General features: G+C 56.1%; 2 protein-coding genes across 10 annotated transcripts; one reads left to right on the top strand and one right to left on the bottom strand.

Annotated features, from left to right (window-relative positions):
* Positions 1-734: 734 nt before the first annotated feature.
* Positions 735-9719, bottom strand: POP7 (POP7 homolog, ribonuclease P/MRP subunit). 6 transcript variants are annotated; one of them, XM_044747241.2, is made up of 2 exons: positions 9279-9719; positions 735-1421 (listed from the first exon to the last, which is right to left on the bottom strand). In XM_044747241.2, exon 2 carries the CDS (start codon positions 1409-1411, stop codon positions 989-991), a length of 423 nt encoding a protein of 140 aa, XP_044603176.1. In that variant the 5' UTR covers positions 1412-1421; positions 9279-9719; the 3' UTR covers positions 735-988. The 6 variants fall into 6 exon arrangements, with proteins under 6 accessions (XP_044603176.1, XP_014709434.1, XP_014709435.1 ...); XM_014853948.3 differs by having other exon boundaries at positions 9152-9658; XM_014853949.3 differs by having other exon boundaries at positions 9383-9654.
* Positions 9720-9844: 125 nt separating this feature from the next.
* On the top strand, positions 9845-23055 carry GIGYF1 (GRB10 interacting GYF protein 1). Of its 4 annotated transcripts, none has more exons than XM_070484346.1 (28): positions 9845-9980; positions 12793-12920; positions 14086-14328; positions 15046-15335; positions 15451-15561; positions 15657-15786; positions 15890-15985; positions 16145-16256; positions 16371-16479; positions 16849-16889; positions 17108-17278; positions 17489-17742; positions 17873-17981; positions 18452-18589; positions 18778-18878; positions 19074-19245; positions 19357-19523; positions 19642-19742; positions 19828-19944; positions 20082-20182; positions 20400-20482; positions 20575-20715; positions 20797-21024; positions 21296-21480; positions 21582-21742; positions 21826-21989; positions 22076-22205; positions 22299-23055. In XM_070484346.1, the coding sequence occupies exons 5-28, from the start codon at positions 15527-15529 to the stop codon at positions 22349-22351; spliced, it is 3099 nt and encodes a 1032-aa protein (XP_070340447.1). In that variant the 5' UTR covers positions 9845-9980; positions 12793-12920; positions 14086-14328; positions 15046-15335; positions 15451-15526; the 3' UTR covers positions 22352-23055. The 4 variants fall into 4 exon arrangements, with proteins under 4 accessions (XP_070340447.1, XP_070340446.1, XP_070340445.1 ...); XM_070484345.1 differs by having other exon boundaries at positions 21293-21480; XM_070484344.1 differs by having other exon boundaries at positions 16371-16530.
* The last annotated feature ends 240 nt before the right edge of the window (positions 23056-23295 follow it).

The raw sequence follows: 23295 nt of genomic DNA, 5'->3' as shown, positions 1-23295 counted from the left end.
TGTATATATACACATCTATAACTGAGTGTCAACAAAACAGTGCGATTTCAGTTGCATTTTTTCTTCTGTACTTGCTTTTAAGTCTATGACCCAGTAAATTGATTTCAAGACCCACAAACGGGTCATCACCCGCTTTGATAAACATTGCTTTAGGTGACTCTGGTTGGATAAACATGAGAAATCAGATCCTCCTCCAAACACGCAAACAAAAAAGTATCTATTACCTGTGTGCCCAGTCATTCAGGGGGCAAGCTCTCCTTTCCCACTAGAACAGCCCAGCCAGAAGGGTCTGATGGGCTCTGGACCACAGCTGCTTGGATGAATCTGGGCCCCGCAGGACCAGGAATCAAGTGAAACTTGTGTCGGTCCCGACGTCAGAGACCGACACAAGAGGCCCCGGTCTTTGCTTCCTTCATCCTTAAACCCTCACCTTTTCCGTGCCTGGGAACCGCCACTAGAGAGCCTGATGCTTCTCGAGCCTACATCTATCCCAGCTGGACTTCAGCCGGCCTTCCTCTGAGAGGACATTTTAAAGCAAACACTGGGATCGTCCAGCTTCTACACTGTAAAGTTTGTTTTATGTTACACCGTCCGTAGTAAACCTATGCTCTCTGTGAAGGCAAGAAACACTTGGGTTCCCCTCCCGTACCCAAATACTTGAAGTTTCCGGCTCTCCTTTCCAGATACACACAGAATTTACACAGGCGAGAGGCAGTGGCAGTGGGGTGGCCGGACACTAGCACAACTTGACACTTTTTATTGTATAGGACAATGGTTACAGACCACAAAGATTCAGGAAGACCCACTGCTTGGGCCCAAAAAGAGACAAGACTCCCCGTGTCAGTTCAGTCCTCTGGGCTGTGAGGGGACAGGCTTTTTCTTACATGGGTCTGGTAAGAAATCCACGACAGTACTCAGTACAACGACAGCCTCAGCTGAGCCCAGCTGCGTGAAGGGGCACGGAAAAGGCAAGCCAGCCTCATTTCAGTTACTTGGGTGTGACCCTGAAGACTCGGATGTGGATGGCCGAGTTGTTGCGGATGCGGGTGAGCGGCTCTCGCGTATCAGTCTCTGGTTCCAGCTCATCGACAAGCTCTACCGTGGAGGTATTGGCAGCCACCTGCAAGGACCCGAAGCTGCCTGCCTGCAGCTGTAGGGCAATGTTGATGGCACGGTTGATGGCCAGGCCCAAGCCGTGAATGTAGATCTCAGTGCATGAGTTCTGACCGCGCGCCCCGCCATCCAGCAGCTTTTGGCAGCGGGCCAACTGGGCCTTAAAGTCAGTCTTCATGTTGACATAAATGTCATTGGGTCTCCGGGGCAGGCGGTGGGGCAGCCGCTTCCGAAGGGTGTACTCCACCGGGTCCAACTCAGCCTCGACAGCCCCGCGGGGTTCTCGGTTTTCTGCCATGCTGTGTGCCCTGGCACGGGAAAGGGACAAGATCAACGAGGGTGACTTCGCCTCCTTTCCCACCCAGTTTCCTTCCCAAAGCGTGCAGCCGGGAGGGGGCGCAATCGACGCCCCTCTTCCCTTCCAGCCTCTCAGTCCCCTCCCACTCCCCTCCAGTCCCCGTATCTCCCCCACCCCCGGTTCTCAGTTCCTATTCATCCATGACATCACCAACCTCAAGCCCTCCGCCGCCCCTTCCCCGCGCCTACTCTCCCCAGTCCACAGTACCCTCTGCGCGCCCGGGGCCCGCTCCCCAGCCGGGCCACTCAAGCGCTGCGCCGACCGGCCCGAACAGAGGGCGCTGCTCGCGACCCCCAGGCCCCAGGAGCGGAAGAGAAGCAAAGAGCAGCGCTACAGGAACGCCCGATCACGACCGCTCCGTCGGCGCCCGGCTCTGGAAAGGGCTGCGGAGCGCGCACGTGCCCCCCGCCCCAGCCAGACCCCTGCGGCGCACGAATGGCCTTCCCGGCTTCCGTCCTCCCCGCCCCTTTCCTGAGCGCTCGCGCGACCGCGCGGTGTGTCTCAGTAACGCGAGGCTTCCGGAGTTGACGGGATCTACCACGTGTACGCCTCGGAGGCGGGGCGCGGGGCCAGGGGGCGTGTCCCAAGTCGAAGCCGGGGAGGACTAGCCGGGGAGGGTCCGCTTTCCCAGGCCAGGCCGAGTCCCCGGCCCGCGAAGGGGTCCTGGAGGAGAGAAAGGCGGGGAGGAAGCCACTGTAGCGGCGTGTAGGACTTGAGGGAGGGTCTTTCAAAGAGAGCAGAGAGGGCGGCGAGTTCAGGAGAACGTGATCGCGAAGGGCCTGAAGGCACAACTGGACTCCCGCGCCCATCACTTCCCTCCTCCGGTCAGAGGCGGCGTGGCGGAGCTGGCAGCGCTGGCCTCCGGCCCGAGGGCCCTGTTGCCCACAGATGGGAGAGTTGAGTGGCGAGGCGGCGGATGGCGCCTCGGGACTCCCTTGCAGTTCCCGGGGACCCGCCCCTCTCCCTTATCTCTTGCCGGGCTGACCCCACCCCAGGCCAGCCCTTGGGGACCCACGGCTTCCCCGGGGCACGCAGACCCACCCACACGCCTCAACCACGGCCCACCAGCGCGAATGTTGCCCGCGACCCGGGAGCGGGGACGTGCGCCCCCTGGCGGACAGGGTGGAGCAGCGCGCGGGGGTCGTGGCTCCCCAAGGCCAGCAGGGAGGGGTTTCCTCTGCCTGGGGAGGGGATTCTCCCCCGAGATTGGTGTAGCTTCTGGCGAGTTCCTTTCGGAAATGAGTTAGACATGCACTGGGGACCTGGAACTACTCTCCTCTTGAGTTTCCCCATCATTTAAATGGAGATAATTCCTGTCTTGCCATTGGGTCGTGAAACCCAATGTGACATTGTAAACTATAAGCCTACACATGTGCGTTGGCATTTTTATGCCCCCCTGCCCACCCCCAGACCCCTGTCTAGTTGCCTAGGGGTGGAGTCTGATCCCATTTGACTGGGGGCTGGAAAGAGGTCAGATCCCTGAGAACTTCTCTCTCAGCACCATTTAAATCCTATAGTTCTTTTAGCGTCAGATTCCTTCCTTAATCACAAATTTGGGGGTTTATGCGGACGTGAGGAGGAAAGGCTGGGTACAACCCTATTCTGCCTCAGAAGTGACATCTGAGCTGAGCTTTGATGGATAAACAGGAGTTCTTCAGGGAACCAAGAAGTATTCTGGAAACACTGAACAGTATTTTCAAAAGAATGGAAGCATAATCTAAGCTTCCACCGCAAGGAATTAGAACAAGAAGAGCCAAATAAAGCCAAAGCAAGAAGATGGGAGGAAATAATAAAGAGCAAAAGACAACGAAACTGAACACAGAAAAACAATAAAGAAACTCAAAGTAAAAACTGGTTCTTGGAAAATATCTGTAAAATTGATAAGCCTCTAGTCTAGCAAGACTGACAAGAGAGTACACGAGAAAGAAGACAAGTTAAATTATCAAACATGAAAGAAGGGATAACACTAAAGATCCCTTATACATTAAAAGATGGTTAGAAAATAATACAAACAATTCTACATCCATAAATTCCACAACTTAGATGAAGTGGACCAATTCCTAGAAAACTACAAACTACCAAACTCCTCCAAGGTGAAATAGATCATCTGAATAGTCCTATAACTATTAAAGTAATTAAATTCATAGTTAAACCTTTAGAAAAAGAAATATCTAGGCCCACATGGTTTCACTGGTGAATTCTACCAAAAAAAGAAATAACAGAAATTCTACACAATCTCTTCCAGAAAACAGAAGAGGAAGGAACATTTCCCAACTACTTTTATGAGGCCAAAACCAGAAAAGACAATACAGAAGAAGAAAAGTACAGACTGCTATCTCTCATGAACAAAGACGCATAAATCCTCAGCAAAATGTTAGCAAATTGAATCCAGCAGTATATAAAAAGAACTACACACCACGACCAAGAAGAGTTTATTCCGAAGATGCAGGACTGGTTCAGTATAAGAAAACCAATCCGGACCGGCCCCAAGGCCGAGTGGTTAAATTTGTGCACTCTGCTTCAGCAGCCCCGGGTTTCGCCGGTTCAGATCCTGGGTGCGCACATGGCACCGCTCATCAAGCCATGCTGAGGTGGCATCCCACATGCCACAACTAGAAGGACTCACAACTAAAAATATGCAACTATGTACTGGGGGACTTTGGGGAGAAAGAAGAAAAATAAAATCTTAAAAAAAAAAAAGAAAACTAATCAATATTATCCACCATAATAACAAGCTAAAGAAGAAAAATCACATGATGCTATCGATTGATGCAGAAAAACCATTTAACATAATTTAGCACCCATTTATGATAAAAAACTCCCAGCAAACAAGGAATAGAAGGAACTTCCTCAACCTGATTAAGAGCATCTACAAAACATCTACAGGGGCCAGTGGTTAAGTTCACACGTTCGTTCGCTTCAGCGGCCCAGGTTCGCTGGTTTGGATCCCAGGTGCGGACATGGCACCGCTTGGCAAGCCATGCTGTGGCAGGCGGCCCACATATAACGTAGAGGAAGATGGGCACGGATGTTAGCTCAGGGCCAGCCTTCCTCAGCAAAAATCCCAAGGAATCTGCAAAAAACTCATAGAAGTAATAAGTGAGTTTGGCAAGTTTGTAGGATACAAGATCAACATACAAAATCAATTATATATATATATTTTTAAAGATTTTATTTTTTCTTTTTCTCCCCAAAGCCTCCTGGTACAGAGTTGTATATTTTTAGTTGTGGGTCCTTCTAGTTGTGGCATGTGGGATGCCACCTCAGCATGGCCTGACGAGCAGTGCCAGGTCCTCACGCAGGATGAGAACTGACGAAACCCTGGGCCTCAGAAGTGGAGTGTGTGAACTTAACCACTTGGCCACGGGGCCAGCCCCCCTCAATTATATTTCTATACACTGGCAATAAACAATTGGAAACCGAAATTTAAAACACAACACCAGGGGCTGGCCTAGTGACGCAGTGGTTAAGTTCACACATTCCGCTTTGGGGGCCTGGGGTTCGCCAGTTCGGATCCCAGGCACGGACCTACGCACCGCTTGGCAAGCCATGCTGTGGCAGGCGTCCCACATATAAAGTAAAGGAAGATGGGCACAGATGTTAGCTCAGGGCCAGTCTTCCTCAGCAAAAAGAGGAGGATAGGCAGCAGATGTTAGCTCTGGGCTAATCTTCCTCCAAAAAAATAAATAAATAAAATAATAAAAATAAAACACAATACCATTTACAATCACTCCAGGGGAGGTGGGAGAAATATTTAGTTATAAGTCTAACAAAACATGTACAAAATATGTATGCCGAAAACTGCAAAATGCTGATGAAAGAAATCAAAGATGATTTAAGTAAACGGAGAGATAGACCATGTCCATGTACTAGAAGATTCAGCATAGTAAAGACATCAGTTCTCTCCAAATGGATCTGTAGATTTAATGTGATTCCTATGAAAATCCCAGCAAGACTTTTTGTAGATATGGACAAGTTTATTCTGAAATCTGCATGGAAAGGCAAAGGAAATAAAATAGTTAAAGCAATTTTGAAATAGAAAAAGTTGGAATCACAATACCTGATTTTAAGACTTACTACATAAACACGATGATCAAGACGGTGTCGCATCTGCCAAAGGATAGAACTGTGGAATAATTCTATTCAATTAAGTGGAATAGAGAACCAGAAATAGATTCACACAAGTACAGCCAGCTGATTTTTGACGAAGGTGCAAAAGCAGTTCAATGGGGAAGGGACAGTCTTTTCAATAATTGGGCAAATAGGCAGAGAATTGAACCTCAGCCCTATGCAAAAAATGAACACAAAATGGATGGTAGATTTAAATATAAAATGTAAAACGAGAAAACTTTTAGAGGAAAACATCTTCATGACATGGGGTCGGGTGAAGAGTTCTTAGACAACTCCAAAAGTACCATCTGTTAAAGAAAAAAAGTGATAACCTGTACTTCATCAAAATGAAAAACTTCTACTCTGTGAAAGACCACATTAATAGGATGAAAAGAGAAGCCACAGACTGGGAGAAAATAATCGCAAGTCACATATCTGACAAAAGACTGTATCCAAAGAACTCTAAACTCAAGAGTTACAAAACAAACAACCCAAGTAGAAAAGTCGGGAACAGACACTTTAGCAAAGATGGTCCTAGGATGGCAAAAACACACATAAGATGTTCAACGTCATTAGCCATTAAGGAAATGCAAATTAAAACCATGTTGAGATACCAGTACACGCCTATTAGAATGTCTAAAATAGCCTTGACGATACCGAGTATTGATGAGAATGTGGAGAAACTGGATTTCTCATACACTGCTTGGAAATGTCCAAGGGGACAGCCACTCTAGGAAATAGTTTGGCAGTTTCTTCTAAAACTAAACATACCCAGCAACAGCACTCCTGGGCATTTAAAAGCTTATCCACAAATGTCCACAGCAGTTTTATATGTAATAGCCCCAAACTGGAAACAACCCAGCTATCTTCCAATGGCTGACTGGTCCAACCAACTGTGCTACGGCCATGGGATACCACTTCGCAATAAAAGGTCGATCAGGAGAACTGTTAGGCTGTTGGAATACTGGTGACATCATAGAATATTGTGCTAAGCAGCTCCCAGTTTAGCGTGGAAGGTAAACAAGATGGGCAAGAGTGTGACCAGCGTTCAGGCGGGACCATGTACAGGATTTGGTGGACCCCCAAGGAGGAACAGCCCACATGACCTTGGGGCATCCAAGGTTTTCCAAAGGAGGCAACGACTAAGCTGAGGCAGGAACGTCTAGCAGTGGGGCTCATGTCCCGTGCAGTCCCTCCCGTTACAACAGAGAGGTCTGGAAGGACTGAGCCCTGGGAGGTAGGGGAGAAGAGGAGGAACCAGCAAAGGACTCAGCAGGAGCAGCTAGTGAAGTAGGAGGAAACCCAAGGAAGTACGATGTCCTGGAAGCCAGGTGAAGAAAGCATTTCCTGGAGGAGGGAGGGACTGGCTGTGTCATATGCTGTTGACAAGCCACATAAGATAATGGACCAGTCGATTCAGCAACGTGGAGGTCATTGCTGACTAGACAAGCAGTTACATTTGGTCGACCAAAGAATGTAGCTCATGGCCGAAAGTAATTCTGAATGCAATATATTAATTTCAGGGCCCATTTTGTCTGATAATTAACAGTAAGCACAGTTTATGAATTATCACTCCACGACTCAGACTGTGCCTTTTCGTGATATTTAAAATACATTTTCCAAACTTTGACATCCAGATAAATACAAAGGTTCACAATTCAGGTGGGTGAAGCCGGGCTCTGTAATAAACCAATCTGACACTAGATGGTCCTTATCTTTTTGCATTTCATTCAAGGCAAACACCGCAGAGGAATCTGCCGTTAAGAAAAAAGGCAGAGCTTGGCTGTCTAGTCTTCCTGGAGACCTCCCTTTCATCTCCATTAATCATCTAACCAAATCTCTTTGTTTAGTTCAAAAGCTTGCAAATCTAAAACAACACAGACCAAGACATTTTACAGCATAGCACCTGAATAAACAAAAATATTTTAGGTCCAAGTGATTTCTTTGTAATTTTTAAGCACTGTATGGGAGATGCACAATTCTGATTTCATTAGTTGCCTTTCCCAAAGAGGGCGCTTCTATCATCCAATTTCCAGTGTTCTCTGCAGCAGCAGAGGCCCAAACTATGAGAGGTACCCTCCCCCACTGCAGAGTACCTCTCCAGGGTCAAACGCTGGTCCCCAGGGAACCTGGGCAAACACTCTGATCTCCCACTCTGGAGCCGAATGTGCTCTTCCTGCCAGGCAGCATCTAGTGGGTGCTATTCTCAGATCAAAGACATTTTTGTGGGCCCACCTGGTAGCACAGCGGTTCAGTTCACACACTCTGCGTCAGTGGCCTGGGGTTCACAGGTTTGGATCCCGGGCAGGGACTTACATGCTGCTTGTCAAGCCACGCTGTGGTGGCGTCCCACATACAAAATAGAGGAAGACTGGCACAGATGTTAGCTAAAGGACAATCTCCCTCAAGCAAAAGGAGGAATATTGGCAACAGATGTTAGCTCAGGGCCAATCTTCCTTACCAAAAAAACCCAAAACATTTTCATGGAGGCCCTCAACCGAGGTTCACTTCACCTCTCATCCAACTAGCAATCCAGGTCCTCTTCTCCTCCAGCCTGGATTGTGGCTATTCTCCAGCTCATACCCGCTTTTCCTAAATCTACCCAAATCCTTCCAGCTCAGCACAGGCTGCCCCTGTCCCCGACTGCTTCCACTCCACAGAGGTCGCCCTCTTTTTCCTCTGAGCCGTTTCTCTCCTATAATCTGCAATCTCACATTTGCCAATTAACAATTAAAACATGCCAAGACCTCATTTATTCAGAGGTTAGGCTGCTAGTAACTTCAATCACCTAGAACACGATGTAGAAAAGTTCAGAAACAAAACGCATCAACAGCAAAAGCTTTTGAGTAAGAAAACACAGCCATCATAACGTTAGGAGAAGAATTCTGACCCAAGTTGGAGTCTGTTGATAGATTTTCACACAGTGCTAACAGTCTGAATGTTGTGGACCCTGTGGAACCAGAAGTCCCTCTTAGCTAACTTTTGTGGAGCGCCTGCCCTGTGCCAAGTGCTTAACCACACAATCCAGAGACCCCAGAGATTAATTAACCTGCCCAAGGCCACAGTCAGGAATGGATGGAACCAGCACAGGAGCCCTTCCTTTAAACAATTGCCTTTTCCAGCCTGTGAGCAAGCCTGTGAGCAAGCAAGCAGCTTGACTGACAACACTGGAGCGGGAATCCTGGCTGCAAGAAAGTGGAGGGAACTGAAAAAGGAGACACTAAAACTCCAAGTGCACAGAAGCCGCGCGGCTGGGGTGGGCGGGTATTCGGCGCAGGAACAAAGGGCCTTCGTGGGAGCTCCCGAGGTCCGCACTCCATTATGGCACAACTGTCCCCTGTGGGCACTCGAGTTCCAAGTCAGAACTCACCTTTCCCCGTCTTGAGGAGGATTATTGTGTACTTAGTAACGGTTGTTTTAGGAAGCTGGAAAGGAGAATATACATTCTGGAAAGACTTGGGAGGAAAGTGATGAAAACACACACAAAGCTTTCTCAGCCTAAAAAGTTCAGGGATTCGGAAAAGTCGTTCTCGAAAACCTCTTTTTTAAACAAAGGAGGTGTCAACCTACCTCGCATATTTGCATAGCAGTTTCCCTCTTTTCAAAGCCTTTCACATTCACCTATTCTAATTCTTCCAGCTCGCCGGGATGGGAGCGGGATGGGGGCCGGGGATAGGATGGAGAACAGCATTCACACCTTACTAGAAAAGAGAAACTGAGGCCCGAAAGCGTCAACTCCTTTGGCCCCTGAGGTCCAGGAGCCAGTCAGTGGCGGAGCCAGACAGACACTCCAGGTCTCACCAGCCAGCACTGCCTCGGGCTGTTTCTAAATCATTCGGCTCTCCGCTCCTTTCGTGTCTTCCAGGCCGTCTGACGGACGCACCTCTGGAGTGGTTAAGGTTTTCTTCAATCCAGGCGGCCTCCCCGGAGGAAGCCGACTGGCCGGGAAACACCGACGAGGCCACTGGGAGTCGCGACGGTCGCGCGTCACGTGCCGGGGTGCAGCGCGGGATGCCCCCAGGGGCTGCCCCCTACCCCCACCCACTCCCCCGGGGCGCAGCTGGCCCCGCGTCACGTGACGAGCTGGGCTCCCGGGTCACGTGCCGGGGGGGCCGGGGGCGGCGGGTGTCCGGGCCGCGCCCGCGGGGCTGGCGGGGAGCGCGCGAGGCCGGCGGGCCGGGGCGGCCGGGGCCGGGGAGGGAGGTGGCGGCGGCGGCGGCGGAGGGGGCGGCCCCGCGGCCCCGCGTCCGCGTCACGTGGTGCGAGGCGGGCAGCCATCTTGCTACAAACACAAACAGAGAGGAGCGGCCGCCGCGGGAGCGCCAGCGCCCCCTCCCCCGCCGCCGCCGCCGCCGCCGCCCGGCCCGGACCCCGCGCCGCCCCCCGCCCGCCCGCCGCGGTAAGGCCCGGGCCCGCCGCCGCCGCCCCCGCCGCGCCGACCCGCGGAGCCCGGGCGCGCGGGCCGCACGGACCCTCCCCCGCCGCCTGCGGGCCGCCGCCGCCCCCGGCCCGCCGCCCGCCCGCGCCCCCGCCCTGAAGGGCACGCCGTCCTCGGCCCCCGCGCCCGCGCCCCCGCCGGCCGCCCCCCGCCCGGCGCCCCAGCCTCCCCGCGCGCCGCCGTGCTCGTCGCGGGGGCCGGGCCCTGCGGCTCCGCTCGGGCGGCCGGGACTTCGGCCGCCGGGGCAGCCGGGCCCGTCCGCCGGAGCCCCCCGGCCGCGTCCTCGCCTCAGTTTCTCTCCAGCGCTTGGTCATTGGTGCTTGGTCATTGGGGTCTCCTTCCTCCCCGTCGCCGTCGCCGGACTGGGCCCCTCCCAGCGCGTCCCCCGCGATGCTGCAGCCCCCGCCCCGCACTCTTGGCCTTTGATGATTTTTTCAAGTTAACTTTCGAGAGACCCTCCTCTCGCGCCTCTCGCCTGGTCACGGCTCGAATGCCGCCGGGTCTGGTCCAGCAGCGCGCCCGGCCCGGGGAGATGCTCCATCAATACTTGTTGGCCCCTTCTCTCGTCCATCCTTGCCGGTCTGACCCCCCTCTGGCTTCTCGGGGGCTGCCCTCGCAAGGATCAGCAGCCTCTCGGCCGCCCCTCCGAGCTCACACGCCAGTTGCATCTTAGCCCCCCACCCCTTGCCTCTGCGGCTGAAGCCCCGTGGGGACGAACAGGCGGGTCCCCTGACTCCCCACTCGGTGTGGGAGTTTGCTGTCTGGCTTCATCTGTGCTGGTCCCTGTGCGGTCCCAGGCCCCCCACCCTCACCCTGGCTCCAGTCCTGTTTCCTAGACTGTGGGTCTAGCATGTCATTGCCAAGGGTTTGGGACAGATCTGGACTTTGCGTTGCTGCCGTGGCCTGGGGACCAGGGGCCTCAAGGGTCCCGCGTGGCGCTTACGGTCAAGTGGGTCCTTAGACCCCTGGCCTGGCTTTTTCAGCCAGTGGATGCGTTAGTCTTGTGTGCCATTTGATGAATTAGACGACCCCAGTTTGCCTTCGGTTTTACCTCTGTGGTTGGAATTTGGGATAGAAAAAATAGCCCCATTTTAGAGCAGAGGAGGTGGCTATGTGAAGGATTTTAAAAATTCTAACGGGAAATTGAAAATGGTTTAAAACTCACAAAGTGTGCTTGTGAGTTTGGGGTGGTTCCTGCTGCTTTTGCACCCGCTTCTGCTTCTGCAGGCTGGGATAGAGTGTTTGGGGTCGTCGGGGTCCTCTGTCTGGGCAGCTGCAGCCTCCCTTCCTTGTTTTCCCTGGCTGGAGCCCAAGACTGGGCAAGTGGGCAGAGGGATCAAATGAGGTAAAGTGTGGAAGTCCTTTGAAACTGGTAACGAGTAGGCAGATGCCAAGGGGCGTTATTTGTGGTGATGGCTCAGAGTGGAGAGCTGGGATAGCCCACCCCCCAGGAGGCATGCGGGCTTGCACCCCTTTTTAAGCCTTGGAGTTCTCGTCCTGCGGCGCCAAGAGACTCTTTCCATCTTGAGAAAGGGTGGAGTCACCTCCAAAAGGCTTGGGGCTGGGTGCTTTCTGAAATGTTGGGGAATCTGGGCCTCTACTTCTGTTAATAGTGGTAGTTTTCTGTGCCAAGGCACATTGCTCTGGATGGGGGCTAATTTTAGGGGTGATGGAATGAGGAAATGATGTTCTTAACTTAGCGTGTACTGGAACCGCCCCATCTCTAGATCTTTTCCTTCTCCCGTGAGTTCTGAACCCCAGAGAACAGGCCCCCCCTCCTCTTCCCTCAAGCCTGTTGTGAGCACCCAGGACCAATGTGTGTCCTCTCCCCTTGAGTCCGGCAGGGGGCAGCCTTTTAATAGCAATAATCCAGATGCCAAGGGAGTGAGGGTATACTGAGGCCAGAGAGAGAGAAGAGGGCGAGGAGGGAGCAGGTGGATGGGCAGACAGATGCCGAGGGCGGGCCGAGGGGTAGGGGCGAAGCTGGAGCGAGTTCCAAGAGACCCTGAGACCAAGCAGCCGGGAAGGCTGCTGCCCCTGTCCTCTGCCTGCCGCCTCTCCTGCTCTTTCCTTCACTGTAAAGGGATACAGATGCTTGGCTTTGAGAGTTGTGTTAGAGAAACTTAAGTCAATTTTTTGTAAACTTGTTCCTTTCTCGAGGATTTCCCTCCTGGCAGGATTTCAACTTTCTCTCATGGGGCAGTGTAATTAGGGGTGATTTCCTTGCTCTTCAGAGGGGAGAATGAACTGGAGTAAATTTGGTTTCTCTTCTCTTTCATTCTTCCGCGTAAACAGAGATTAGGCTTTACCTGTGCTGGGGCATAGAGGAGGGTTTCCCAGGCGTGGCACTGTTGATATTTGGGGCCAGATAATTTTCTGTTGCAGGGTCGGGGGGTGGGCTGTCCTGTGCACTGTAGGATGTTTAGCAACATCCCTGGCCTCAACCCAGGTAAAGTGTGGAAGTGTAGATGCCTGTGGTACCTCCCAGTCATGCCAACCAGAAATGTCTCCAGATATTGCCAGATGTCCCCTGGGGAGCAGAGTCGCCTCCGTCGAGGCTTCGAGGAAGCATGTGGAAAAGATGCGCACCTGTTGGGAGGGATGGAAACCAGGGTGCCATGCATGCTTCCTTTAGCCTGAGGAAGGACCAGGCAGCCACCAGCTTCTGGGACCAGGTCCTCCTCTGGCTGGACCTGCCCAGAGCCATGGCCGTTTTCTCCGGCTGCTCCCCTGCTTCCTCTCGGCCCTGACTGCGTCTCTCTTGCCTCTGCAGTGTCTCTGCCTCTCACCTGGGAGCCGCTTCTCCTCGGTTTGCTCCTTACAGCCAGGACAGAAGGGGGAAGGCCGGAAGTAGACAGCACCGCGGCCAGCCGCCCTGCTGCTCCCTGGAAGGGGGGGAGGGTGAGTGGTCCCCTTTGCTGTCCCCTGTCCCCACAGCAGCCTTCCACGCCCACGGGACTCTTCTGTCCCTCTAGAAGCCCCTCTTCTGGAGTGAGCTGGAGGCGGCTCTGAGCAGCTTCGCCAGAGGTTTGTTCAAAGGAATGTGAGGTGTTTTTCTTGGAGTGGGGAACACATAGGTATGCAGTAGCTATCCCCGAATGTCTTTTTTTTCTCTAAACCTTTTTTTTTAATGCTGGTAAGAATATAACGTACCCCATTTTAGCCATTTTTTTTAAAGATTGGCATCTGAGCTAACAACTGTTGCCAATCTTTTTTTTTTTTCTTCCTGCTTTTTCTCCCCAAATCCTCCCAGTACGTAGTTGTATATTTTAGTTGTGGGTCCTTCTAGTTGTGGCTTGTGGGACACCGCCTCAGCATGGCCTGATGAGCGGTGCCATGTCTGTGCCCAGGATCCGAACCAGTGAAACCCTGGGCCGCTGAAGCAGAGCGCTGGAACTTAACCACTCGGCCCCGGGGCCGGCCCCATTAACCATTTTTAAGTGTATGGTTTTGTAGCATTAAATCCATTCACATTGTTGTGTAACCATCACCACCATCGTCTCAGAACTTTCTCGTCTTCCCTGTTTTGGCTGGAACTGTCCCTGTTAAGCACCAACTCCCCACTCTGCTGGCTCCCAAGCCCTGGCACCCACCATCCTACTCTCTCTCTCCCTGAATCTAGGGATCTCATATGAGAGGAGTATTGGGTCTTTTGTGACTGGTTTGTTTGACTTAGCATAACGTCTTCCAGATGCATCTGCTGACCACATTACATACAGGTTGTAGTGTAGAAAGGATTAACCTTACTCTGCTGTCCTGAGGCCTCCTTGAATCCAGGGAAAGGAAGAGCTTTTCAACTGATTTCTCTTCTCTGTCGCCCGGGTGTGCCGTAGCACGCTCCATCACCAGAAATGTCCAGCCGGGGCTGTTGTAGAAGAGATGTTCATGCCCCGGGAGGTCAGCCCTACTCTAGAGGGTCCCCAAAGCTGCATTTCGCCCTGGGATGCTGGGGTTTGGGGAGTGGGTCCTTTGTCTGTCCTAGAGTTAGCTTCGTCTTCCAGTCTGCCATTGTAGGTGACAGCCTCTTTCCCTTGGCCCCTCTGGTGGAAACCCTTCTTCGTTCCAGAGTTGTGGAGTCGAGGAGTTTGATGGGAACCCTGGAGGCACTCCGGTCCAGCCTACCCCCGAGCCAGTGAGGGCAGCCCTCGTGCAGCTCCCTGGGACCCTGCCCCGGCCGTCCTCTGCTTGGAACCACCAGGGATGAGCCACCTCCTGAGAGCCTTTCCTGCTGTTCTTTAGAGGGACAGGTCACTGCCACCGCTGCTGCTTCTGTCAGCCTCAGGAACTCTGCCCTTATTTCTGCTTTATGGTGAGCAGCCTTCCTTCCAGCTTGTACCCTGATAACATGTTCCCTCTTGGCCTTCATCCTTACAATCAGGCCTCTCCTGATCCTGGGGAAGGAGTCTGAGGGTTGAGTCCTGTTTGGTCCATCAGCCCATGGGGGCGCAGCTGGACTTGCCTGCCCGGGTCCTTCAGGAACACCCCCTGCCTCCCTTGTGCTGGGTTTCTTCCCAAACTGAACCCCTGGATTCTAGCTGCCAAGCAGCCAGCCCTGAGTATTTTCAAGAGGGAAGTAATTTTGCTTCCAGATTAGTTTCTAACCCTTCTCTCCATAACTCACCTTTTCTCTCTCTAGAATATTTGTGGTGCCAGGGAGTTTTTTTGCTTGTTTGCTTGTTTTCGTTTCATCGTTGTCCTGAACACCCGTGCATACCTGAACCAGCCTCTTACCAGATACTGTGCCACACGGCGAGCGAGCTGGGCCTAGTGAGGTGCCTGCGTGTTTTTGCCGCACCTCCAGCACCCCACTCAGCGTTTGCTGAGTGAATGATGAGCTGCTCTTGAGGCCTAAGGTGGGGGGACTCAAATGAGGAGGAGCAGGGGCCGTGGGCCCCTGTGTTGGACAAGCAGCAGCCTCCAGGCAGCTGGGAGTCCCCCTGTTGCGCAGGAAGAGGAGGGCCCGAAGCAGGGAGGCCCGTCTGACCCATTGACTTAACCCCGCCTTGCTCCCCTCGTCTCTCATTAGGGATTTTTCCCGATGTGAAGGTCCCTCCCCGGCACCACTGTGGTTAGAGCAACATCCAGTAGTTTGGGGACCCTGGTTCACTCCAGCATAGGCCCCTGCCTGAAGAGAGCCCAGCCCCCACCCTCCCTGCTTCCTGGGGCAAGGCTGCCAGGTGAGTCTGGGGTGGAAGGAGGGTGCCCCTGCAGAAGCTGGAAAGGGCCTTAGCTGCCCTGTGTCCTCTCCTCCCCCAGGTCTGTCCCCACCGTGACTCTTTGGTCAGCTCATGGTGTGAGTGGCTCGTGGCTGCTTACGTGAGTCCTTTTAGAGCCTCTTACTGTGCCCACCCAGGTGGGGACCTATTCTTCACTCTCTTGGGGTTCTCTGGGGTGTGCTGCCACCAAGGCCCAATGTCCTTGTGCTCCACAGGTGTTTGGAGAGAGAACGCCAGGTCCCCCCTCCTCTGCTCAGCCCCTCTGACCTCTAGCACCCGCACAGCCCCACAATGGCAGCAGAGACCCTGAACTTTGGGCCTGAGTGGTGAGTCAGGTGTGCTTTGGGTGGCATGGAGAAACTTGGAAGGATAGGGCTGCTCAGACGCCTATCTTTCTCCTTCCCCTGTGTCATCTTTCTAGGCTGAGGGCCCTTTCCAGCGGTGGCAGTGTGACCTCCCCACCCCCATCCCCTGCCATGCCCAAATACAAGCTGGCTGACTATCGCTACGGCAGAGAGGAGATGCTGGCCCTCTACGTCAAGGAGAACAAGGTGAGGGGAGTGGGAGGGGTATGTCTCCCTTGCCCGTTTGGCCTCAGCAGTGGAGAGGACCCAGGAGCATGTGGTATCTCTGCCCTCCTGCCCCCACTAACAGGTCCCTGATGAGCTGCAGGACAAGGAGTTTGCTGCGGTGCTGCAAGAGGAGCCACTGCAGCCCCTGGCACTGGAGCCCCTGACTGAGGAGGAGCAGGTGGGGCTGGGCTGGGGCAGCTGCGGGTCGGGGTGCTGGGTCTCCACCTTGGTGAGGGGCTGGGGTTGGGCAGACAGGTGGTGGAGGTTGCAGTTTTGGACAGGGGTCAGGGCAGTCTGGTGCCTGGGTCCTTACTGCTGCCCCTGGCTCCCTCCTCAGAGAAACTTCTCCCTGTCAGTGAACAGTGTGGCCGTGCTGAGGCTGATGGGGAAAGGGGCTGGCCCCCCCCTCGGTGGCACCTCCCGTGGCAGGGGCAGCACGCGGAGCCGAGGTAGAAGGGGTGCTGGTGTGTTCTGGGGGCCGGCAGAGGTGGGGCTCGTGGTCTTGAGGATGTGGAGAGAGATGATCTGGCAGGTTTCCCATGTGCCTCTCGTCTTTTCTCCAGGCCGTGGCCGCGGTGACAGTTGCTTTTACCAAAGAAGCATTGAGGAAGGCGACGGGGCCTTTGGCCGAAACCCCCGGGAGATCCAGCGTAGCCAGAGTTGGGATGACAGGTGCAGGCTGGAAGGAGGTGGCATCGAGGCAGAGCAGAGAGAAGCCCTGGGGTTAGGTCCCGGGGTTGCCTGGGGGGGAAGGGTTGGGTCTGTCAGTAGAGGACGGCAGGAGACCCACCAGATAAGCCCTGTGCCCTTTGTCCCCGTGGCCCTGCCCTTTTCCTTCTGATTCTTATGGTACCTGTTTGTCCTGGGACACTCTTCTCTCTGTGCCCCCTTGGGATCCCTCCCAAGCCTGACTTTTCCCAGTTTCTCTGTCCCCTGTAACACTCCCCGCCGCCCCCGCCCCAGGCAGAAAGGACAAGGTGTGCAGAGCTCCCGCAGGGTGGGGAGGGAAGCTCCTTTGACCAGCATCTTTCCCTCTTGCAGAGGCGAGAGGCGGTTTGAGAAGTCGGCCAGGAGGGATGGAGGTATGGAGAGTGGCGAGGGTAGTAGCCAGGCCCTGGAGGTCTTTGAGAGGCGGGGGGAGGGCTGAAATGGCTGACCGTACTAAGGGGGATGTTTCCTGGGGGAGATGGTGGGGTAGGAGGGCCTGGAGCTGGGCTCCTCTTTACCAGGAAGGTTTAGAGTAAGAGTCTTCCAGCGACCGGGGCTGAGTTCACTGACTCTGTCTTTCCCCGCCCCTAAGCACGATCCGGGTTTGAGGAGGGAGGGGCTGGCCCTCGGAAGGAACATGCCCGCTCAGATAGCGAGAACTGGCGTTCTCTCCGAGAGGAGCAAGAGGAAGAGGAAGAGGGCAGCTGGAGAATTGGGGCAGGACCCCGGCGAGATGGAGACCGCTGGCGCTCAGCCAGCCCTGGTGAGATGGGCGCCAGAGGGGTGGGGTGGGCAGTGGTGGCAGGCACTTCCTGGGACGCCAGGCGGAGGGTGCAAAAAGCTCTCTGGAGTGCGGTGGGTGGGGCACCTGCAAGTGCCGCTGTGCCCGGGGGTCCTGGGGAGCAGCAGAACGTGGACGTTCTGGCTTGACCGGGATACCCATTCTCCTTCTCCTCCAACTTTTCCTGTCCAGATGGTGGCCCCCGCTCTGCTGGCTGGCGGGAACATGGGGACCGGCGTCGCAAGTTTGAATTTGATTTGCGAGGGGATCGAGGAGGGTGTGGTGAAGAGGAGGGGCGGGGTGGGGGAGGCAGCTCTCACCTCCGGAGGTGCCGAGGGCCTGACGGTTTTGATGACGACAAGGATGGGCTCCCCGAGTGGTGCCTGGACGATGAGGATGAAGAAATGGGCACCTTCGATGCCTCTGGGGCCTTCTTGCCTCTCAAGGTATCTGTGAGGAGGCGAGGGGAAGGTTTCTGTTAGAGGTTGGTGGGCACCTGCCCTGATGGGGTCCTCTCACTCCTCCCATCTGTCGGCTGCCCCTCACCTCCCCATTGTGTTCCCTAACCCCATGCAGAAGGGTCCCAAGGAGCCCATTCCTGAGGAGCAGGAGCTCGACTTCCAGGGCCTGGAGGAGGAGGAGGAGGAGCCTCCAGAAGGGCTGAACCAGGAGGGGCCCGAGTCAGGTACGCCTGGGGGTGGGGCAGGGATGAAGCCTGAGGGGTCCCTCGGCTGGACACTGGCTGTCCGTCCACCTTGCTTAGAAACTCGAGGACAGCCAGTGCTGACAGATGTGGGGAGGAACCCGGAAACAACAGGGCTGGGTCTTAAAGGCAGCGTGTCAAGTGAAACAAGCATCATTAAAATGACCTTTGAGAATCCCTTGAAGAATCTGTGGAAGACAGTACTACATCTCTAGTACTACATATACAGCCCTGGACAGTGACGTGGTCACATGCCCAGTATCTTAGGGGCGAAAGAGTAAACGTACACCGTGGGTTTGTGCTGGACGTTAGGGGAGTTGACCAAAGTTAAGTGGGTGGGCTCAGTATCCAGAGGCCCAGGCTCTGGCCACAAATGGAGGGTTTGTGCTGAATCACTTGCAAGGCCTTCCAGCCCTCGGTTTTGCATTCTGGTAATTCCCCTTCTCTTTCAGGTGGGAAGGAGCTGACCCCTCTGCCTCCTCAGGAGGAGCAGCCCAGCGGCCCCTCCCCGCTGCCCACCTTGGGCCCGCTCTGGGGAGCGAATGGCGAAGGTGATGATGCTGGGGAGAAAGACCTGCCGGCCGCTGAAGGTACAACCAGAGAGCGGGGCCACCCTTTCCCTGAGCCAGGGGCTGGTGGGGCAAACGCTCCCCTTCCTTGTGGGAAGGAGGTGTGTGGGGGCTAGAGATAGAGCTTTCTGGACTGAGGGTGAATAGGGGACTGCCTTACCTCCTTCTCCAGACCCCACATCCTACCTTCCTTTCTTCGCTCCTTCTAGGAGACGATATGAGGGGAATGCAGCTGAGTCCTGGGGGGGGCTCGCCCCCTGGCCCACCCGGAGATCTGGAAGATGATGAAGGCTTGAAGCACCTGCAGCAGGTGTGGGGGCCTAAGAAGGTTCTAGGGCTCCTCCCCAGCTGGGCACAGAGAGCCGTTCCACCTGTCCCTGCCCATGTTCCAGGCTTTTCCCTATCTGCCCGCTGTATCCAGGACGTGAGCCCCTGACCCCAGCCCCAGCCCCGTCCCTGTGTTGCTGGGATTGGGCGGTTGAGCCTTCTCTCCCTGGGCTTCCAGGAGGCGGAGAAGCTGGTGGCCTCCCTGCAGGACAGCTCTTTGGAGGAGGAGCAGTTCACGGCCGCCATGCAGGCCCAGGGCCTGCGCCACTCTGCAGCTGCCACTGCCCTCCCCCTCAGCCACGGCGCGGCTCGGAAGTGGTTCTACAAGGACCCCCAGGGAGAGATCCAAGGTGCCCATGTGGAGCTGGGGTCATGCAGGAGGGGGCACGGGGACACCCCCCTTCTCATTCCGGGCTTCTCTGGTGCACATTTCTAACTGAAACCCCCCTTCCCTTGCCCAGGCCCCTTCACAACACAGGAGATGGCGGAGTGGTTCCAGGCGGGCTATTTTTCCATGGCTCTGCTTGTGAAGCGGGGCTGTGACGAGGGCTTCCAGCCACTGGGTGAGGTGATCAAGATGTGGGGCCGTGTGCCCTTCGCCCCGGGGCCCTCACCACCCCCACTGCTGGTGAGCATACCCCCTTTGGCGTGGAGCAGGGAGGGGAGGCGGGAGCCTGATGGCCGGCAGCGGGTGGTGCAGAGCGAGACAAGGTTGGAGCCGCAGGAATGCTGTCCCTCTCCCTCAGGGAAACATGGACCAGGAGCGGCTGAAGAAGCAACAGGAGCTGGCAGCGGCGGCCTTGTACCAGCAGCTGCAGCACCAGCAGTTTCTTCAGCTGGTCAGCAGGTATGGGGGTCCTGGAAGGGACTGTCTGTGGGGCCAGGCCCTGGCCGTGTGGCCGGCCCCCCAACACCTGGGTGCGTCTCTGCAGCCGCCAGCTCCCGCAGTGTGCCCTCCGGGAAAAGGCAGCCCTGGGGGAGCTGACGCCGCCGCAGCAGCAGCAGCTCACCGCGTTCCTGCAGCAGCTCCAAGCTCTCAAACCCCCCAGGTCTGTGGGCTGGTCTTCGTCTCATCGCATCTCTGTGTGGCTGTGTGTGTGTCTGAGCCCTCGGGATGTGTACAGGGGGAGATGGGGCAGACCGTAGCTGTGTCTAGGGTGCTGAGGATCAATGCTTTGCTCCTTAGAGGTGGGGACCAGAACCTGCTCCCGACGATGAACCGGTCCTTGTCAGTGCCGGATTCGGGCCCCCTCTGGGACATACATACCTCAGCCTCATCACAGTCAGGTGTGTGGCCAGCCAGTCCCTGCCTTGGCCCTTGAGCCCTCCCTCCCTGGCCCTTCTTGAGTCCCAATGCCTCCTGCCATCTCCAGCATGCCTTCCCACCCCCCGCCCCTGCCGGGCTGGCTCCAGGTGAGCAGGAAGTACGGGGTGCTCCATCCCTCCCGCTGCTCTGGCCCAGGGGACCCAAGCTCCCTCCTGCAGCTGCCTTTGCCTCCTGCAGGCGGTGAGGCCAGTCTTTGGGACATACCAATTAACTCTTCGACTCAGGGTCCAATTCTAGAACAACTCCAGCTGCAACATAAAGTGAGTAGGCGTCCTTGGGCATCAAGGGCATGACTGAGGCAGGGAAGGCCAGGTGCCCCAGGTCTGACGTCTGGTCTCGTTGGCCCTGCCAGTTCCAAGAGCGCAGAGAAGTGGAGCTCAGGGCGAAGCGGGAGGAGGAAGAGCGCAAGCGCCGCGAGGAGAAGCGCCGCCAGCAGCAGCAGGAGGAGCAGAAGCGGCGGCAGGAGGAAGAGGAGTTGTTTCGGCGCAAGCAGGTGGGGGTCCCGCCAGCCCTTGGCCAGCCAGCCTGAGCCTGGGGCCCGGCCGCGCACCCTCACTGCATCCCTCCCGTCCAGGTGCGGCAGCAGGAGCTTCTCCTGAAGTTGCTGCAGCAGCAGCAGGCAGTGGCCACTGTGCCCGTGCCCCCTGCGCCCAGCTCCCCGCCCCCACTGTGGGCTGGCCTGGCCAAGCAGGGGCTCTCCATGAAGACGCTGCTCGAGCTGCAGCTGGAGGGCGAGCGGCAGCTGCATAAGCAGCCGCCGCCTCGGGAGCCATCGCGGGCCCAGGCCCCCAACCACCGTGTGGTGAGCAGGCTGGGCCCTTCCCTGGTTGACTGGCACCTTTCGGGCCCTCGGGAACCCCTTCCATTCAGCTCCCAGGTGACCCCGGGGTGGGGCGTCGCTGAGCCCAAAGCTTCCAGCCGAGTGCTAGCCTGTGTCTGGCTCTGAAGGATCTCTTTTGTCTGGGGCCCTCACCTTGCTCCCCCCATCCCACCTAAACCAGCCTCCCTACTTAGCTCTCTTGAGTGTGTGTGTCCCTGTTTGGGCCACCCTGACTTCCTGCCGTCTGTAGCAGCTTGGGGGCCTGGGCACTGCCCCCCTGAACCAGTGGGTATCTGAGGCTGGGCCGCTGTGGGGCGGGCCCGACAAGAGCGGGGGCAGCAGCGGTGGCCTGGGGCTCTGGGAGGACACCCTCAAGAGCAGCGGGAGCTTGGCCCGCAGCCTGGGCCTGAAGAACAGCCGGAGCAGCCCCTCTCTCAGGTACCCACCAGGGCCTGCAGGGTCTGGGCGAGGGCCAGGGCTGGAAGGATGTGGAACACCTGCGCTGATTTCTTGTCTCTGATTCACCCTGTCCCGCTCAGTGACTCGTACAGCCACCTGTCAGGTCGGCCTGTGCGCAAAAAGACAGAGGAGGAAGAGAAGCTGCTGAAGCTGCTGCAGGGCATCCCCAGGCCCCAGGATGGCTTCACCCAGTGGTGTGAGCAGATGCTGCACACGCTGAGCACCACGGGCAGCCTGGACGGTATAGGCGGCAGACCCTGGGAGGCTGGGCCGGGCCGGGCTGCATCAAGTGGACCCTGACACCACCCCTATCCTGTCCTTTAGTGCCCATGGCTGTAGCGATCCTCAAGGAGGTGGAATCCCCCTACGATGTCCACGATTATATCCGTTCCTGCCTGGGGGACACGCTGGAAGCCAAAGAATTTGCCAAACAATTCCTGGAGCGGAGGGCCAAGCAGAAAGCCAGCCAACAACGGCAGCAGCAGCAGGTGAGGTTTCCCCGAGCCCCGGCTGGGCGGGGGGTGTCCTCCTGGCTTGCCCTCCTGGCTCACCCTCCATCTCTGGTGCCTTGCAGGAGGCTTGGCTGAGCAGCAGCTCCCTGCAGACGGCCTTTCAGACCAACCACAGCACCAAACTTGGCCCTGGGGAGGGCAGCAAGGCCAAGAGGCGGGCACTCATGCTGCACTCAGACCCCAGCATCCTGGGTAAGTAGGGGCTGGGGCCAGGAAGGAGGCTCTCCCTGAGCATGGGGCAGGAGCCTGGGTGAGTGGTCACACCCGGCTTCTCCCCGGCTTCAGGGTACTCCCTGCACGGCCCTTCTGGTGAGATCGAGAGCGTGGATGACTACTGACCAGCCCGTCCCACCAGCCCCCGGGCTGTAGGCCAGGGCAGCAGCAGCAGCTTGGACCCTCCGGTCCCCAGCCTGCAGGCTCCCCGCAAGGAGCAGAGGAGGAAGCAGGGGCAGGGTCCCCAGCACTTGTTACAAACCACACGATGCACCTTAACTCACCCACCACGAGGCACTTTACAGATTGGGGGGAAGGGGTTTTTTCCTTTTTTTAAAAATTTTAAACAGCATTGAAGAAAACGTTAGGAGAGACAAGAAAAATTGTTAAAAGCTAGACTCTAAGCACCCCTTCCCCCTCTGGGGATAGTGGGGGTGACAATGGAAGGTCCACAGAGGTTCCTTTTTTTTTTTTTAAAAGAAAAAAAACAATGAAAAAAAAAGGTTAGGAGACTGAAAGAAAAAACACACTGTTATTTTGGGGCAGTGGGGACCTGGGCCCCACGGACCTGTCCTGCCTGGCCCCCGAGGCTGCACTTACCCTCCCTGCCCCGCACGGTGGGCCATTGGGGTAACTGGAAGCTGGGGTGCCAGCAGTTTGCACAGCGAGGCCCCCTCAGCCCCGCCGGCCGGACCAGCTGTGAACGGCTCCCTTGTTGCTGTGACTGTGGCAGAGGTGTCCGCCAGGGGGGGGCCAAAGTAGCCCCTGGGCTTTGCTGCTTTGGGGGCAAGTTGCACAAATGGGCCGGCCGCCTCAGACCCCCGGGCTGCTGGCCTGTGCTGGCTGCCAGGCTAGACAGGAGAGGGCCGGTAGGTGCCAACCTCCTTTGGCTGTCCGGGCGGCCGGACTTCCACTCTGGCCCTGGTGGGGCTTCCCCCACCGCTGCCATTTCGGGGGATGGCCAGGTGTGAAGCTGAAAGCCCCAGCTCCCTGCCTTGCCACATGAATGTATTCTTTGGGCCACAAGCCCCTGCTGTGCCCCCTGCCTCAACCCTGAGCGAGGCAGAGG

The sequence above is a fragment of the Equus asinus genome, chromosome 14, assembly GCF_041296235.1.
Source record: "Equus asinus isolate D_3611 breed Donkey chromosome 14, EquAss-T2T_v2, whole genome shotgun sequence".
NCBI classification, from domain to species: domain Eukaryota; kingdom Metazoa; phylum Chordata; class Mammalia; order Perissodactyla; family Equidae; genus Equus; species Equus asinus.
This window is presented reverse-complemented; position numbering and strand designations above follow the sequence as displayed.

What these genes read in the sequence shown, in the direction of transcription:
- GIGYF1 (XM_070484343.1), top strand. Translation starts at nt 15,527, where the DNA reads ATGGCAGCAGAGACCCTGAACTTTGGGCCTGAGTG. An exon ending in CTGGCGCTCAGCCAGCCCTG is followed by an intron (nt 17,279 to 17,488) that starts GTGAGATGGGCG and finishes TTTCCTGTCCAG; the next exon opens with ATGGTGGCCCCCGCTCTGCT. An exon ending in CAAGCTCTCAAACCCCCCAG is followed by an intron (nt 19,945 to 20,081) that starts GTCTGTGGGCTG and finishes TTTGCTCCTTAG; the next exon opens with AGGTGGGGACCAGAACCTGC.
- POP7 (XM_044747241.2), bottom strand. Translation starts at nt 1,411, where the DNA reads ATGGCAGAAAACCGAGAACCCCGCGGGGCTGTCGAGGCTGAGTTGGAC.